At 40.7% G+C, this 13,608-nt stretch overlaps 1 protein-coding gene across 1 annotated transcript; it reads right to left on the bottom strand.

The window, feature by feature from the left end:
* Positions 1 to 368: 368 nt before the first annotated feature.
* Positions 369 to 2,940, bottom strand: lpar6a (lysophosphatidic acid receptor 6a). Its single transcript, XM_034097610.2, has one exon. It carries the CDS (start codon positions 2,067 to 2,069, stop codon positions 969 to 971), a length of 1,101 nt encoding a protein of 366 aa, XP_033953501.1. The 5' UTR covers positions 2,070 to 2,940; the 3' UTR covers positions 369 to 968.
* Between the last annotated feature and the right edge of the window lie 10,668 nt (positions 2,941 to 13,608).

Raw genomic sequence — 13,608 nt, 5'->3', positions numbered from 1 at the left:
CGGACGATAAAATGGAATTCATATCAAAGTTAAGTTCAACAAAAAAGATACTAAACTACTCTCACTCCAACTAACTCATCTGCTCACTATGTTTTATGGCCTACAGTCAAATGATGCTGTTTTTCAAACTGGTGGATCACATCCCCAAATATTTAGCTAATGTTTCCCCAAAAGTCTGTTTTTGTTAGTTGCCATTAATAAAGACTTGCTCTCCTCTTCCTCTAAACACTGGTTACCACACAGGAAACTGGCACTCCCCATTGGGTCCATCAGACTTCACTTCCATTTCTTTACCTCTAGTTTTTGTCTCTTATGTTCAAGTTTAACATTTAAAGCATTCTACAATTGAATGACAAACAGTGCAACCATTTTAAACAGTACATGTCTTTTATTCATTACTGTGGCACGAGTGCAGTATGTGAAATTCTGTGTCAGTGCATTTTAAGGTCAATAAAGGCATAAAGTCTACAATGAAATGGTGCCGCGACAACAAAAAGGCACTTCTCTGACCTATTTGGAATTCACAATTAAAAAAGAAGTCCTGTACATTCTATAGCTTGATATACATTTATGTTATTTAATAGTTACAACTCGAGTTATCACCAAAACTTACCACGGAAATGTACAAATATACAGGCACATGAAGCATTCAAAATCAAATGTGTCCTTTTTTGCAGTGATCACATTGCCCTCCAGGTCACTTGCAGAGTAATTGTGCTTGACACAAATACAAAATATTCCCCAGGAAAGGGAAATTAGTCAATTAGAATTCCACAGATGGGCCATGAAGCTGTAATACAGCAGAGCAGGGGCTGTCAATGACAAGTCCAAACAATTGCCCTGAGATGAAGGCTTTGGCAGGTGCTTCATAAAGCACTCCCAAAAAATCCATTCCCATTGTGTCAAGGAGGTTTGTTTTTCAACGGATGGATTCAAACACCTTTCAAGCTGAGTATAGCAAACCGCCATCACACCGAAGACTCATTGTGAAATACTTTCGCTTTGAGATTCCTCAGGCTACACTGCAGGTTCGTGTTGGTTTCTGACTGCAGGGCCTCCGAGAACTTGACATCATACGAACGGCCAACCTGAGACTTCCTCTTCATGGAGTTCTGGATGGTCTCCGAGGTGAAATAGTAAACAATGGGGTCGAAGCAGCAGTTGGACACAGCAATGCAGAGGGCTATTGGGTAGATGGTTCGGACAACCGACTCCACAAAGCAGCCTTCTAAAGTTTTAGTGCGGACCAGAGCATAGAAAACCAAGTTCACATTGTAGGGGATGAAGCAAAAACAAAAAATACAGAGGTGCACAATTATCATGCGCAGGATCTTTGTTTTGTTCAGCTTGCCCCCATGACTGATGCTTTGGGGCCGCCGCAGGGTGTGCAGCACCATGATGGAACAGCACACGTTGAGTAGAAGCGGGATCATGAAGCCCACCAACTCTATGAAGATCACCACTTTGGACAGGTGCGATTTCCACTGCTTGGAGGAGAAGTTCTCAAAGCAGAAAGTGGCGTTATTATTGTTGTTCTCACGCGAGGTGGACTCCAACATGAACCCTGTGGGGAGACTTCCTGACAGCACCAACACCCAAACAGCAACACACACTATCTTAGCGTTGCGCTTGGTCCTCAGCGCCCTTGAGCGAAAAGGGTGCACGATGGCTAGAAAGCGATCCACGCTGATGCAGGTGAGAAAGAGCATGCTGCCATACATGTTGGTGTAGAAGAGCGAGACGGAGACCTTGCAGAGCATGCTTCCAAAAGGCCAGTTCATGTTGATGAAGTAGAAGACCCTGAGGGGCAGTGTGCAGACAAACAGCAGGTCAGACACTACCAAGTTCATCATGTAGGTCGTGGTCTCGTTCCTCAGCTTCAGAGAGCAGGTGAATATATAAATGGCCACAACATTGGTGATCAGTCCCACCACGAACACAATGCTGAAGATGGTGCTGTACAACGGGTACTTAAATCCATCGTTCTTATGGCAGGGAGAGATGTCTGTGGAGCTGTTTTCCGCCCATGTCTGGGTGACATTGCCAGTTGGGAGGGTATTGTTGTACATTCTGAGAGACAAAGAGTGGAGGGATGACCGATGATGTAATAGCTATATAATGAAAGGGCTTCCCTGCACAATGAATTCACCATGAATGGAAGACATGGAAAGACACAGCTGATATTTCAGGCCATTGGTACACAGGTTTCTTGCCAACACAACTGTCCATGTAAGCGAGGACTGCAGCACATGTTCAGTATGATCCCGTTACTTGTCTTGATGTAGTTATCTCGAGGGTAACCTCATATTGAAAAGACCCCTCCCAGAGGAGAGAGATTCAGGCTGGATTGTCCTCCCCTCCCCCTGTGTTGTCTCTCCACCAGGCTGCACCCAGCAAGTTAGGCTGAGCTTTACTTACTCAGATAAATCAGTCACACAAATATGTCCCCTTTTCACTCAAGAAGTCCTTAATCACAAGCTGCTGAGTCCACAAAATGAATGAAGTCCAGGTCTGTTAGAGAAGGAAAGACGTCGGCAGAAATCCTTCCTCTTTGTCAAACTCACTCCTGTGATTTTCAGTTCCAAAAGCAGCAAAGTTGTCATTAGCTGTCCATCTTTTAAAAAGGTCCTTCCCACAAGCCACCAGGCTTATTCTCAGGAGCACTGACTGGAGCTTGAGTGGAGCTCCTGCTCTCGTCTGTGTGTCACAATGTGAGTGTGTCACAATGTGAGTGTTTCACTGTTTGTCCTCAGGGTCTGTTTCCTGTCCCCCCCCCCCATTCTATCTCTACTTCTTTTCCTAACTGACTGACTCACTCAGTGTCTACTTCTCTCTCTCTCTCTGACAGGCTAACAAGCTTTCGCTCAGCACGCATTACCCTCAGACAGAGCTCTACTTCTCTTTGTGCCGGTATCACAGGCAGGTTTTGTACTTTGGAAGAGAGAGCAGCTGTGGTTACTCCTCCTACTGCCTCCCATCTAACTCCTCCTACCCCTTTGTCTGCTCTGGTTTAAGTGGGAATCAACCAAAACAACTCTGCATTGGGAATTCATCACAGGTTTATAAAACATGCTCATGATAAGCTGGAATACTGTAATTCTTATATAAACACTTAGTAATGCATGGCAAAATACTTAATGCTGCTGGGCTATTCTGACTAGAGCAGAGAGAGAGAAAAAGTGAAATCATCGGTGGTGATAAAACATATTTATTTATGTATATGTGATCAAAGGCCAATACTATTATACTTGGTATTAATATAAAACTCACAGGAGACATTCTTTTATTTTTGTATGATCAGGATGTAAGACATGTAAATGAATGTATGTATTGTCCCTTAGGTTAAACCTTGATAGCAGGATCTGTACTTTCACATACATAAAGCCTAAAAACTTCTTATACCACTGCATACCATGACAAGAAAAACATCTAAACATTCTAGATAATATTGTTTTTTGACTGTGGTTTGGATTTTTCTTCCTCGGTCAAGCTATTAATAGACAGGAGGGCAAATGTTCCTGAGGAGTTCACTAAAACCCTATAAGTGCCTGCGGTATGAGTCACATAAATTGAAATGTCTCCTTGTTATTTCTGACAGCCTGTGTAGGCAGCAGCTCCTCTAAAGAAGAACAGTTTTATTTGGCAAGGAAATGAGACTTAACAGAAAGCTTTTTCTATTCAAATGCTTTTTTAGCTGCTCCTTGTCACTCCATGCCCACAGCTTTCAGCGCTCCGTGGAAAAGCAAAGTCCCCTCTTGGCAGTCAGTAAAAACATTGAGGCCTTTGTTGTGTGTGAAGTAGCTTAGCAGGGAGGAATGTGAAGTTTATAAATAATTAGTCTCAGATAACTTGAAAGCGCTTTCAGTGTCTTGATCGTCAGTGTGAGATGAATACTGTAAACTGTTTGAGTGTATTTCTGTTGGGTGACTGTAACTGTGTCAAATAGGAAGTGTACTACCTGCTTGGGTTTCCTGTCTGTAAACGAAAGGTTTCCAGGCAGAGCAAAAAAAAGTGTATTTCTCTGTATAAAATCCTGCAAAGATAAGATAACTTGTTCAGCTTCTCTTTTTGAATTGGTCTCAATAACATGTTCACATTTTGAACTGACTCCAGTGATACAAACATTTCTGTTTTAGCACGGTAATGTGAAACTAATCCAACAATTTGACTTCACAGACTTAGTCTTAGCAGGAAGGGCCCTCAGATTTGGAGATACCCCTACCCGAGGTAGAACAAATGACAACAATAATTTTTCTTATCTTTAGGGTCTCCCATTAATGAAATTGATTGTTGTCAAATTTTATTTTGGGGGGGGGAAAAAAATGTTGGTTTTTCTTTAGAACTACCCCAATCCCTGAAAAAGAGCCAAATTAGACCAGGCCGAATGTGGGAAAGGTGACAAAAAAGCCCATAACTTGAGAATGACAACTCTTTTCCTCTTCAGATTTGCTGAGGTATGAACCAGGTGGCTGTCCTACATCACCAAATAGTCAGACAATTACTTAACTAAAAAAATACTGAATTATAGTCCTGTAAACTTAGCTTTAGTTTAGACGGAAAGTGTACTTTTGGTGATAGGAACATAGGACTCCATCACTTTTCTCTCATTTATCAGAAAAACAGTAATCCCTAAAAAATATACCATTACTGAATTGTCTAGGGTGCTATTGAACACTAACCAGTAGTTGTATGGAAATATCTGGTACAGTTCTATTTCAAATGAGATTTCTTTAGACATAGGCTTACCTCTTCTCTGCAATTACCAGCAATAGCCAAAGAAATGAAGGAAATTCTCACAGAGAATCAAAGAGACAGTGGGTGTTTTACGGCCACTGTGCCTCTCTTTGTCAGTCCACTGCAAAATAAACACCATCAAGGCTAGTGAAATGTACAAGAAAAATAGAAAAAACCTGCACTATTGTCTTTCCCTGGCAAAATAGTTCCATCTAGCACATAAAAACAATCTCTTCACATGCAAGTATGTGGTCGCTAAACAAAAACATGTGCCTGAAATCCCTGGGCTGTTACATTTCTCACAATGCCAGGAAACTGTCTGGCTACCCCAAGGCCAAGACTGAGGCCTTTCAAACAGAAGAGAAACATGAGAAAGATGGTCAGGTTATATTGCTGTGTAATGATCATCAGCGGGCATCAGAAGTTACGTCAGTCACGATTTACTGTGTTGATGATGACTTCAAACTCTACATGCTACTCAATCGGAAGCTGTTGGTACCTGCTCATGTGGATAGTTATTGTAAAAATTGTAATCCCTGTAATGATGCTGTAAGATGTCCTTTTTGTTGTTCTGTTTATGTTTTTATGTTTCATGTGGAACCTACTTGAGCAGGTCTCCCTTGAAAAAGAGATCAATGATCTCAATGGGATACACCTGGGTAAATAAAGGTTTGAAATGAAATGAAACATTAAGGATTTAACAGACTTACATAATGTTTCTTCTAAATTGATACACACTTAAAACCCAAAATAGAAAAGTCTTATCTCGTTCAAGATGCAAACCTCTGAAACTAGATTATAAGTCATACTGTATATGAAAATCATACAGCTGGATAAATGTGCCATAAACCAGACCTTTAAGTTACAATAAGCTAAAAATAAATTAATGAATAACACTGGGTTACACCTTTGTTATTACCCACAATAATTATGTTGTGTATGCAGCTATAGTGCTAAGTTAAGCTTACTGCAATCAATAGCATCATATTTACTCTACAGACATTGCGTGTACATTTTGCAGATCTAAATCTCAGCAAAAAAAGGAAGGAAAGTATTTCCTAAAAAAATGTGTATAGAAAACAAGTAGTGAGTACATTTCACTATAATGGCCATGCAAATACGTTCTGTTTTTGTTTGACAACAGCATGGGGAAAAAAATCAATGAAAGCAGCACGGCATATATCAAAGAGTAAATAACGACAATATTTCTATTAGCTAAGTAATATGTGGTTGGTCAACACACTCTCACTCTCTAAGCGTCCAATAGCGACGTTTGGTCAGTGTCCGTGGCGTCCAATTGTGACGCTCCTAGGCTCCTTCAGCGTCATAAAGGGACGCAAATAGCTTTCAACTGATTGCAATGTATTCCCATCTGCGTCGGGATTTGACGCTCATGGAAGCACGGCAGTCGTTTGTGTCGGCTGCCCTTAAAGGTAATGTGAGCGTCCATTCCCATTGGATAACGGAGAATTGTACACCCGGATGTAAGTATTCCTCTTACTGTCGATTGATTTTACAGTGATATCTGCACTACTCATCGACTAAAAAACACCAGATTATCCTTGTTAATTACACAACATTGATTGGCTTAAATTGTGTGCAATGCTTTTGTATTTTTCCCCTTCGATTCGGAGAAACAAATATTAGTTCTGAGTAAAGGATGGCAGAAGACACTACACTACCCAGAATCCCCAGCTATCGTTTGGACTACAGGCCTATTCAAATGGCGGCCCGCGGGCCAGATGCGGCCCAGAACCAACTCCCGAGTGGCCCAGCCTCTCGTGCCCAAATTCCTACACTAGTACAGACCATGAACGCAACACTCCGCGTTGCTAGAAACCACCAAACCACAACGCAGCACGTTTTTTGAAAGTGCATCTAGTGGTGCTAGTAACGGTGGTCCTATGATAGCAACTCTAAAACATGTCTCTCTCAACTCTGAAGTGTAAACAAAGACAAAACGGTCATTGATCTTGTGGAGCAGATGCGCGAGTCATTGCCCAAGTCAAGCTGGACCTTTTCGCGACCGACTTGAGTACGGGTCGGATGCTGCATTTTCCGACGCTCCACAAACACATCACATCCCCGGCACAAATCACGGATGTGATGACAGATTTCATTGCGAGGTTGAAAGAGAACTTTGGTCAATTGGATGGACTTGCTCTGCCCACAGAGGTGATGGGCTTTGTCAGAGACCCCTTCACTGTTGCAATGGAGGGGGGCGTATCCACCAGAGCAAAGGAAGTGGTCCCCTCCATCGACGAGGGGAAATGTACACTGAAACTTATTGACATGCATTCATCCGTAACCGGATGCCCCAAGCGCAGCGCACTAACGGGCCAGCGAAGTTTTGGAGTGATGTCAACAAACAGCAGTTCCCTTCGTTCAGAAAGTAGCGATCTGTGTGCTCAGTATGTTTGGATCAACATACAAATGTGAGTCAAGCTTTTCACACATGAACTCAATCAAAAGTAGCACTCGCTGCTCCCTGACTGACAGCACTCTTCACCAATGTCTTAGGATTGCATTGACATCCTATGAGCCAAACATCACTGCTCTTGTTCAAAACTAAAAATGTCACTTCTCCCATTGAGAAAGTTAGCGATGACACATGATCACACATGCGGTGATAGTAAGCACCTAGTTTACCATAGTAGACGTGTAGTGTAGTATTCATTCATGTTAGTTACCCTTATCCCTTGTTATGGGTTTGTGCACTGAAGGGTTTGACAGTTATTTTTGTATTTAAATGCACTTTGTAATGTGTCTGGGTCGAAAAAAATTATCTGAATATTTTACTTCTAAAGCGAACACATGTAATGCTACAACTGTGCACTTTTTTTTTTATGCACTTTGAGATGCCTCAGATTCTGTTAAATTAATGCTAATTTGTTGTGTTTTTATGCACTTTTGTTAGATGAACAATGAATACAAATGGCATGTTTTTCATCGCAGTAATATGTGTTGGTTTAAAATGTGTCATTACCCGCTTTTTACAGGCCGCTGAATGTCTGGCCCAGCTGAATTTTGTAGTTATAAAATCTGGCCCAATTGAATGTGTAATTGAATAGCCCTGGACTACACCATGTGCTCTGTTTGACAAACCCCGTGATAGTCCTCAAGCTCTGTGATTGGAGAGTGTGCTCCGAGGGTTAAGCCGATTCTCGAACAGCAATTGAAATGGGATGGAACCACGGCAGACTGTCCAAAACTGGATTTGAACGGGTCCACCGCGTCCCCCCTCCCCCACCCCGTCCCCAGAACTACACATGCTGGCTATTCTGTTTCGCAACATGTTCTCTATGGCACGTCTCTACTGGGAGTTGTAGTTTTAAAAGACGTTTTCGTATTTCCCATAATAAGAAGTTGCCATTATTAAACTGTGTACATCCCTGGAGGTTTAGGGGACAGGAAACACTCACATTTAAAACATATAATTAATAAATGGGTGAACATTGCTTGTGCCCATTATGGGCAGTATTAATATATATATACCCACATGCCAGCTAAGGTCAGAAGAGCTTTATCTAACAGCTGGTCTTATGTTTGTGACCCCTGTGATAACATTACATTACATTACATTAATTGATAAGCCTGAAACATGCACTTGTCAAGGTTCAGAGGCACATTTTGCAAATATGGCAGTAGCCATCGATCGGCTTAAGATAAGATATACTTTATACTTTGATCCCAAGTTGGAACATTTGCATTACATCAGCATGTGTAACAGTTAAATATGCAGTTGTGTTTATTTGAAAATCATTTAGTATAATCACACACATTCTGTGTTTTATATTCAACAATTCTGTGTTCTTTATTTATTTATTGTTCAATACCTGACAAGGCCGGAGATGAAATATCTACATACATCTTAAAAGAGTATAATACATTATGTATAATATCAGTTAAAATAAGTGCTTCAACATAGTTAACATTGCTGGAGGTATGCACAAATATTGATAGATGTCTTGTAATGCACTGTTGAGGAACCTGCGACCCAAGTTTTTCATTCAGTGCAGAACTACACCACAGTTGTGTAGGCCTATATGATATGTCAATAAACCTTAGAAAATCTTGAAATCTTGAAAGGGATGTGCAAAATAGTCATTATATACAGTATTTACAGTAATTAACTATTAGTAGAGAATAACGAGTAATGAATATACTTTATAGGGATTGTATTAATATCTAATAATAAAAATAATTAAATTCAATAACATGCTTTAACCACCAGGTGTCCCTTTATATCAGCTGTGCACCTTTATTGTGTAAATACAGCCTATCTACCAATTGGATCAAATATAAAAGTGAGCCGAATTAGTGTTGATACTGCAAGGAGAGGTATTGTGTGAAAAGAAATGTAAGATGTTGTTTAATGGCTGATATATTTATGATCCACGTCACGTTTTCATTTCCTCATGTTTGTCTAGAGGTCTTCTCATCAGGGCTCTATAAATACAGAACTACGGCAGATATGTAATATTTAATGCAGCCGAACCGTGTATTACAATGCCGTTATGTGATGACTTTCAAAGAGAAAAGCAAGCAAACTCGGAATAAAGTATTATTATTATTTTTTTTTAAATGTTTTCGGTCTGTTTCCGGTATTTGTTAATGACGATGTGCTGTGAGATGTGAGACTGGAATTGCACAGGGGGAAATAACATAGGCTATCTTTAGATGCGGATTTTGTTAAACTAATATGTTTAGGCTGTGGACCAACACTATACATTGATGGGGAAGGGGGTAGCAATAAAGATAACACCATTAAACAGTTACACAACATAACAGAAATAATATCGATAGCAGCGTCCCTAGCAACCACCTTGGTAACAATGAAAACGTTGCGATTTCCTGAAGTAATCTTCGTAATAACTAGCAAACTAAAGATCATGTACATCCACTGCACACATAATCTGAAATAACAACTCATATTTCTCGCATCAAATGACATCAAAACGCATTTTAATGGCCAAACTAACTTTAAAATAGGCATTTTCCACCGAGAATAAAACGAAGTTCGGCCATGTTTTCTTTTTCTGCAGGGAGAAATGTGAAGATCATGTGACATAGACGCCAGCCATGGAATGAATGGTGAAAAAAACGGGGTTTGTCAAACAGAGCACATGGTGTAGTCCAAACGATAGCTGGGGCTTCTGGGTAGTGTAGTGTCTTCTGCCATCCTTTACTCAGAAAAAACATTTGTTTCTCCGAATCGAAGGGGAAAAATACAAAAGCATTGCACACAATTTAAACCAATCAAAGTTGTGTAATTAACAAGGATAATCTGGTGTTTTTTAGTCGATGAGTAGTGCAGATATCTCTGTAAAATCAATCGACAGTAAGAGGAATACTTACTTCCGGGTGTACAATTCTCCGTTATCCAATGGGAATGGACGCTCACATTGCCTTTAAGGGCAGCCGACACAAACGAATGCCGTGCTTCCATGAGCGTCAAATCCCGACGCAGATGGGAATACATTGCAATCAGTTGAAAGCTATTTGCGTCCCTTTATGACGCTGAAGGAGCCTAGGAGCGTCACAATTGGACGCCACGGACACTGACCAAACGTCGCTATTGGACGCTTAGGGAGTGAGAGTGTGTTGGGTTGGTGTATCATTTGAAATGTCATTACGTTTAAAGATGACCTGTTTAAGACTAAAATCCTGTGCTTGGACTCGGGGCACTCACTGTTATCAACTCTGCAACATGAAAACTTCTGAAAAAATATCTAACTTGGCAGAAACTACTACATTCAACGACGGACAACACAGAGCTTTAGTGCCACTTTTGGCTGGTTCACTCATGTTCACCTTGGAAACGGTTGGCAAAAATGTTGTGCTGGCGCCAATAAATAAATAAACGAAAAGCAAAACCACCAGCAAAACCCGACAGAACTACAATTCATACCAAAACCACAGAGTGAAAGTGTGTCAAGGTTACCAGAGCAACAAAGTAAGTGTAGAAACCAGGGTCCTAACAGCTCTCACAACTCACACATCTTTTTATAAGAAAATGGTGTCACCAGAAAGAAAACAATCTTTAAGGCAAATAAAAGAAATGTCAGAGAAGGCACAAAAGGGAAGATATTATTGTATCAGTGAAGCTTTGTTGTTATGCCCCAGATTGTAATACATTGCAGAAACATTTCCATAACTGATCTGAGCTTTGCACATGTGGTGTGAGTTCTGCCTTATCATCGCGTCTTTATCTTTTGTTTTGGGAAAAGTGTGTTTAGTTTTACAAAAAATTTCAAACCGAGACAAAATAAAAACTATATCGGAGACCTGACATTAACATGAGTCATGCTGCAGGTCTTTGAAAGGCTGTGCTCGACCACACCTCCTTATCAACATCAAGCTTTGTAAAACAAATACTCTCCCCACCCACCCACAAATACTTCACCCTCCCCCACTGCAACGACTCACTTTAGGTATAGTAGTTTTAGACCCCTGCCACACGAGGACGATAACGCTAACAGACCGCAATTGTTATCAAAAAAGGCTTCCGTCCACGCGCAACAGGCACCAGAAACGTGTCCGTTCAAACGAGACCGCTCGAAAGCGCTGGAGACCCTGTAGTACATATGCCAGGCCTGTAAGAGGCGCTGTACTCCTACCACAAAAGCAGCGAAGAAGACTTCCTGCGCATGGTTGCCATGGTTGCCCTTCTGTTTATTCTCCGCTGTGGACGCTCTGGCTCTTTTTCTCCCTCCTCGGGGCAAGCGTTTGCTCCTGCTGTAAATCTCTCCGGTAGTCCACCAGCAGATTAAAAACACCCACCTCTCCGCCTCTTCCAAGGGACGAGGGGACCGTGCAGCAAAGTTTCAGTTCAATTTATTTTCGACGGTCAACATGTCCGTTAAAGTTTAAATCTTCTGGACAAAATTAGAAAAGTGCAGGTCAAAGGTCTTCGTTGTTATTTATTGAGTTTTAAAACAAATAAATAACGACTCTATATTAAGGTGACCAGATTTTCCAAATTAAAACCGGGGACATTTTTAGTTTTGCGGTCAAAATCTCATTAACATGTCAATTTTTCTTCACTGTTAAAGAAAAAAGGGGGACAATTCTGCTTCAATGTAATTCGAACATTTTAACTGTTGGATACAAACAGAAGGACGATAGCTCATATATGAGACTTCAAAGGTCTTTAATTTTGAAACTGTACATCAGATTGTCCTGATTCTCTCTGAGTGATTAGATGGGCTGTCCTGCTATCACCCTGAAGTGAAATAAGTCTTTGATACTGGATAGTTTTTGTTTTATTCTTATCTAAAAATAGAGGGATGATAGCTCATATATGAGACTTCAAAGGTATTTTATTTTGAAACTCTACATCAGATTGTCCTGATTCTCTCTGAGTGACTAGATGGGGTGTCCTGCTATCACCCTGGAGTGAAATAAGTCTTTGATAATTTGACAGTTTTTTATTTATTGTTGTATAAAAACAGAAGGACGATAGCCCATATGAGATTTCAAAAGTATTTTATTTTGAAACTCTACATCAGATTGTCCTGATTTTCTCTGATTGACTAGATGGGGTCTCCTGCACCCTGGAGTGAAATAAGTATTTGACTTCGAATGACTCTTTGATTATGGACAGTTTCCATTAAATAATAATCAAAATATAGATGGACAATAGATCTAATTTGAGATTTTAAACAGCATACATTTTAAATTGTGCTTCAGAAAGTAATGTTATTTTAGGAGTGTTGTGAGATGGTGTCAACATCAATTGAAATTAGTCACCCAGTGGAAATGTCAGATATGTCTTCACAACTGTACATTTTACATTCACTCAGTTATAATGTGGTAGTTATACGTAGTATGTTTTAAATTATTATTGATCACACTATATAGTACATATTTCTTAATTCAAGCTCCAGTATATATGAATATGTTTGGTGTGTTTTTTAGTTATATTTGTTATTGACCGAGTAAACGCTTTTATTTTGAAGGCAGTTTTTACAGGCCTCTACCGTAATGCATAGGATATTCGCGCACCGCAATACAACGTGCAGGCTGGCTTGACTGTTTTTTCTGAAGTGGGGGCTGGCTTGACCACAGTCTGTAGTGTTTACCCAGTTTTTACTGACATGAAACGTTTTATTTCACGTTGCTATGTGTTTTTAACGTATATTAAAAAACGGGGACATCTCCGGGGACAGTTTCAACCGGGGACAGGGCAATACAAACAGGGACTGTCCCCGGAAAATGGGGACGTCTGATCACCCTACTCTATATAATAATATAAGAATAAAAAACGGAGCCCCTCTTTTCCTCCCCCTCTTCTGAGAGCCCAGCAGCTGATAGGCTTGTTTGAGACAAGCGAGACCAACGCAGACCTGCGCAATTGCGATCAACGTCTTGCTAATAGGCTTGTTTGAGACAAGCAAGACCTGCGCAGACCTGCGCAGTTGCGATCAACGTCTTGCTAGTGCGTTGCATGATGGTTAGTCATTTTGTCCGACTTGCTCTGGAGGCTCGCCCACATGAGACTTTGAAATCTCGCGGGACAAAGACGCCCGCAGCCTTGAGAGCGAGGCGAGGCGAGTTGGCGCAGTTGCTCTCCACGAGCTGCGGAAGCGAAATGCTTGATGGGAAACGGCTCGCTGGTATCTCGAGCTGAGCGCTCATTGGTGGTGTTTACCACGTGCTGCTGATGAAACTCTCCAATTGGCTGGCAAAAGTTTGTTGTTGTTTTGTGTCAGTTTTACGTCGCCACATCCATTCCCATTTTTCATCATTGTTCCACAATGTTTATCATCATGAAATTAATATCTATATATTTTATACTATACTGCTTACCGTTTTCATACTTTATATATCTTAGCATATTCATACACACTGTTCATACTGCTCACAGGCTGA

Source organism: Pseudochaenichthys georgianus, chromosome 13, assembly GCF_902827115.2.
Source record: "Pseudochaenichthys georgianus chromosome 13, fPseGeo1.2, whole genome shotgun sequence".
Classification (NCBI taxonomy): Eukaryota; Metazoa; Chordata; class Actinopteri; order Perciformes; family Channichthyidae; genus Pseudochaenichthys; species Pseudochaenichthys georgianus.
Note: the sequence above shows the minus strand (reverse complement) of the source record. Positions and strands in the feature narration are given on the sequence as shown.

Coding starts and splice junctions, on each gene's coding strand:
- lpar6a (XM_034097610.2), bottom strand. CDS start 2,069: ATGTACAACAATACCCTCCCAACTGGCAATGTCACCCAGACATGGGCG.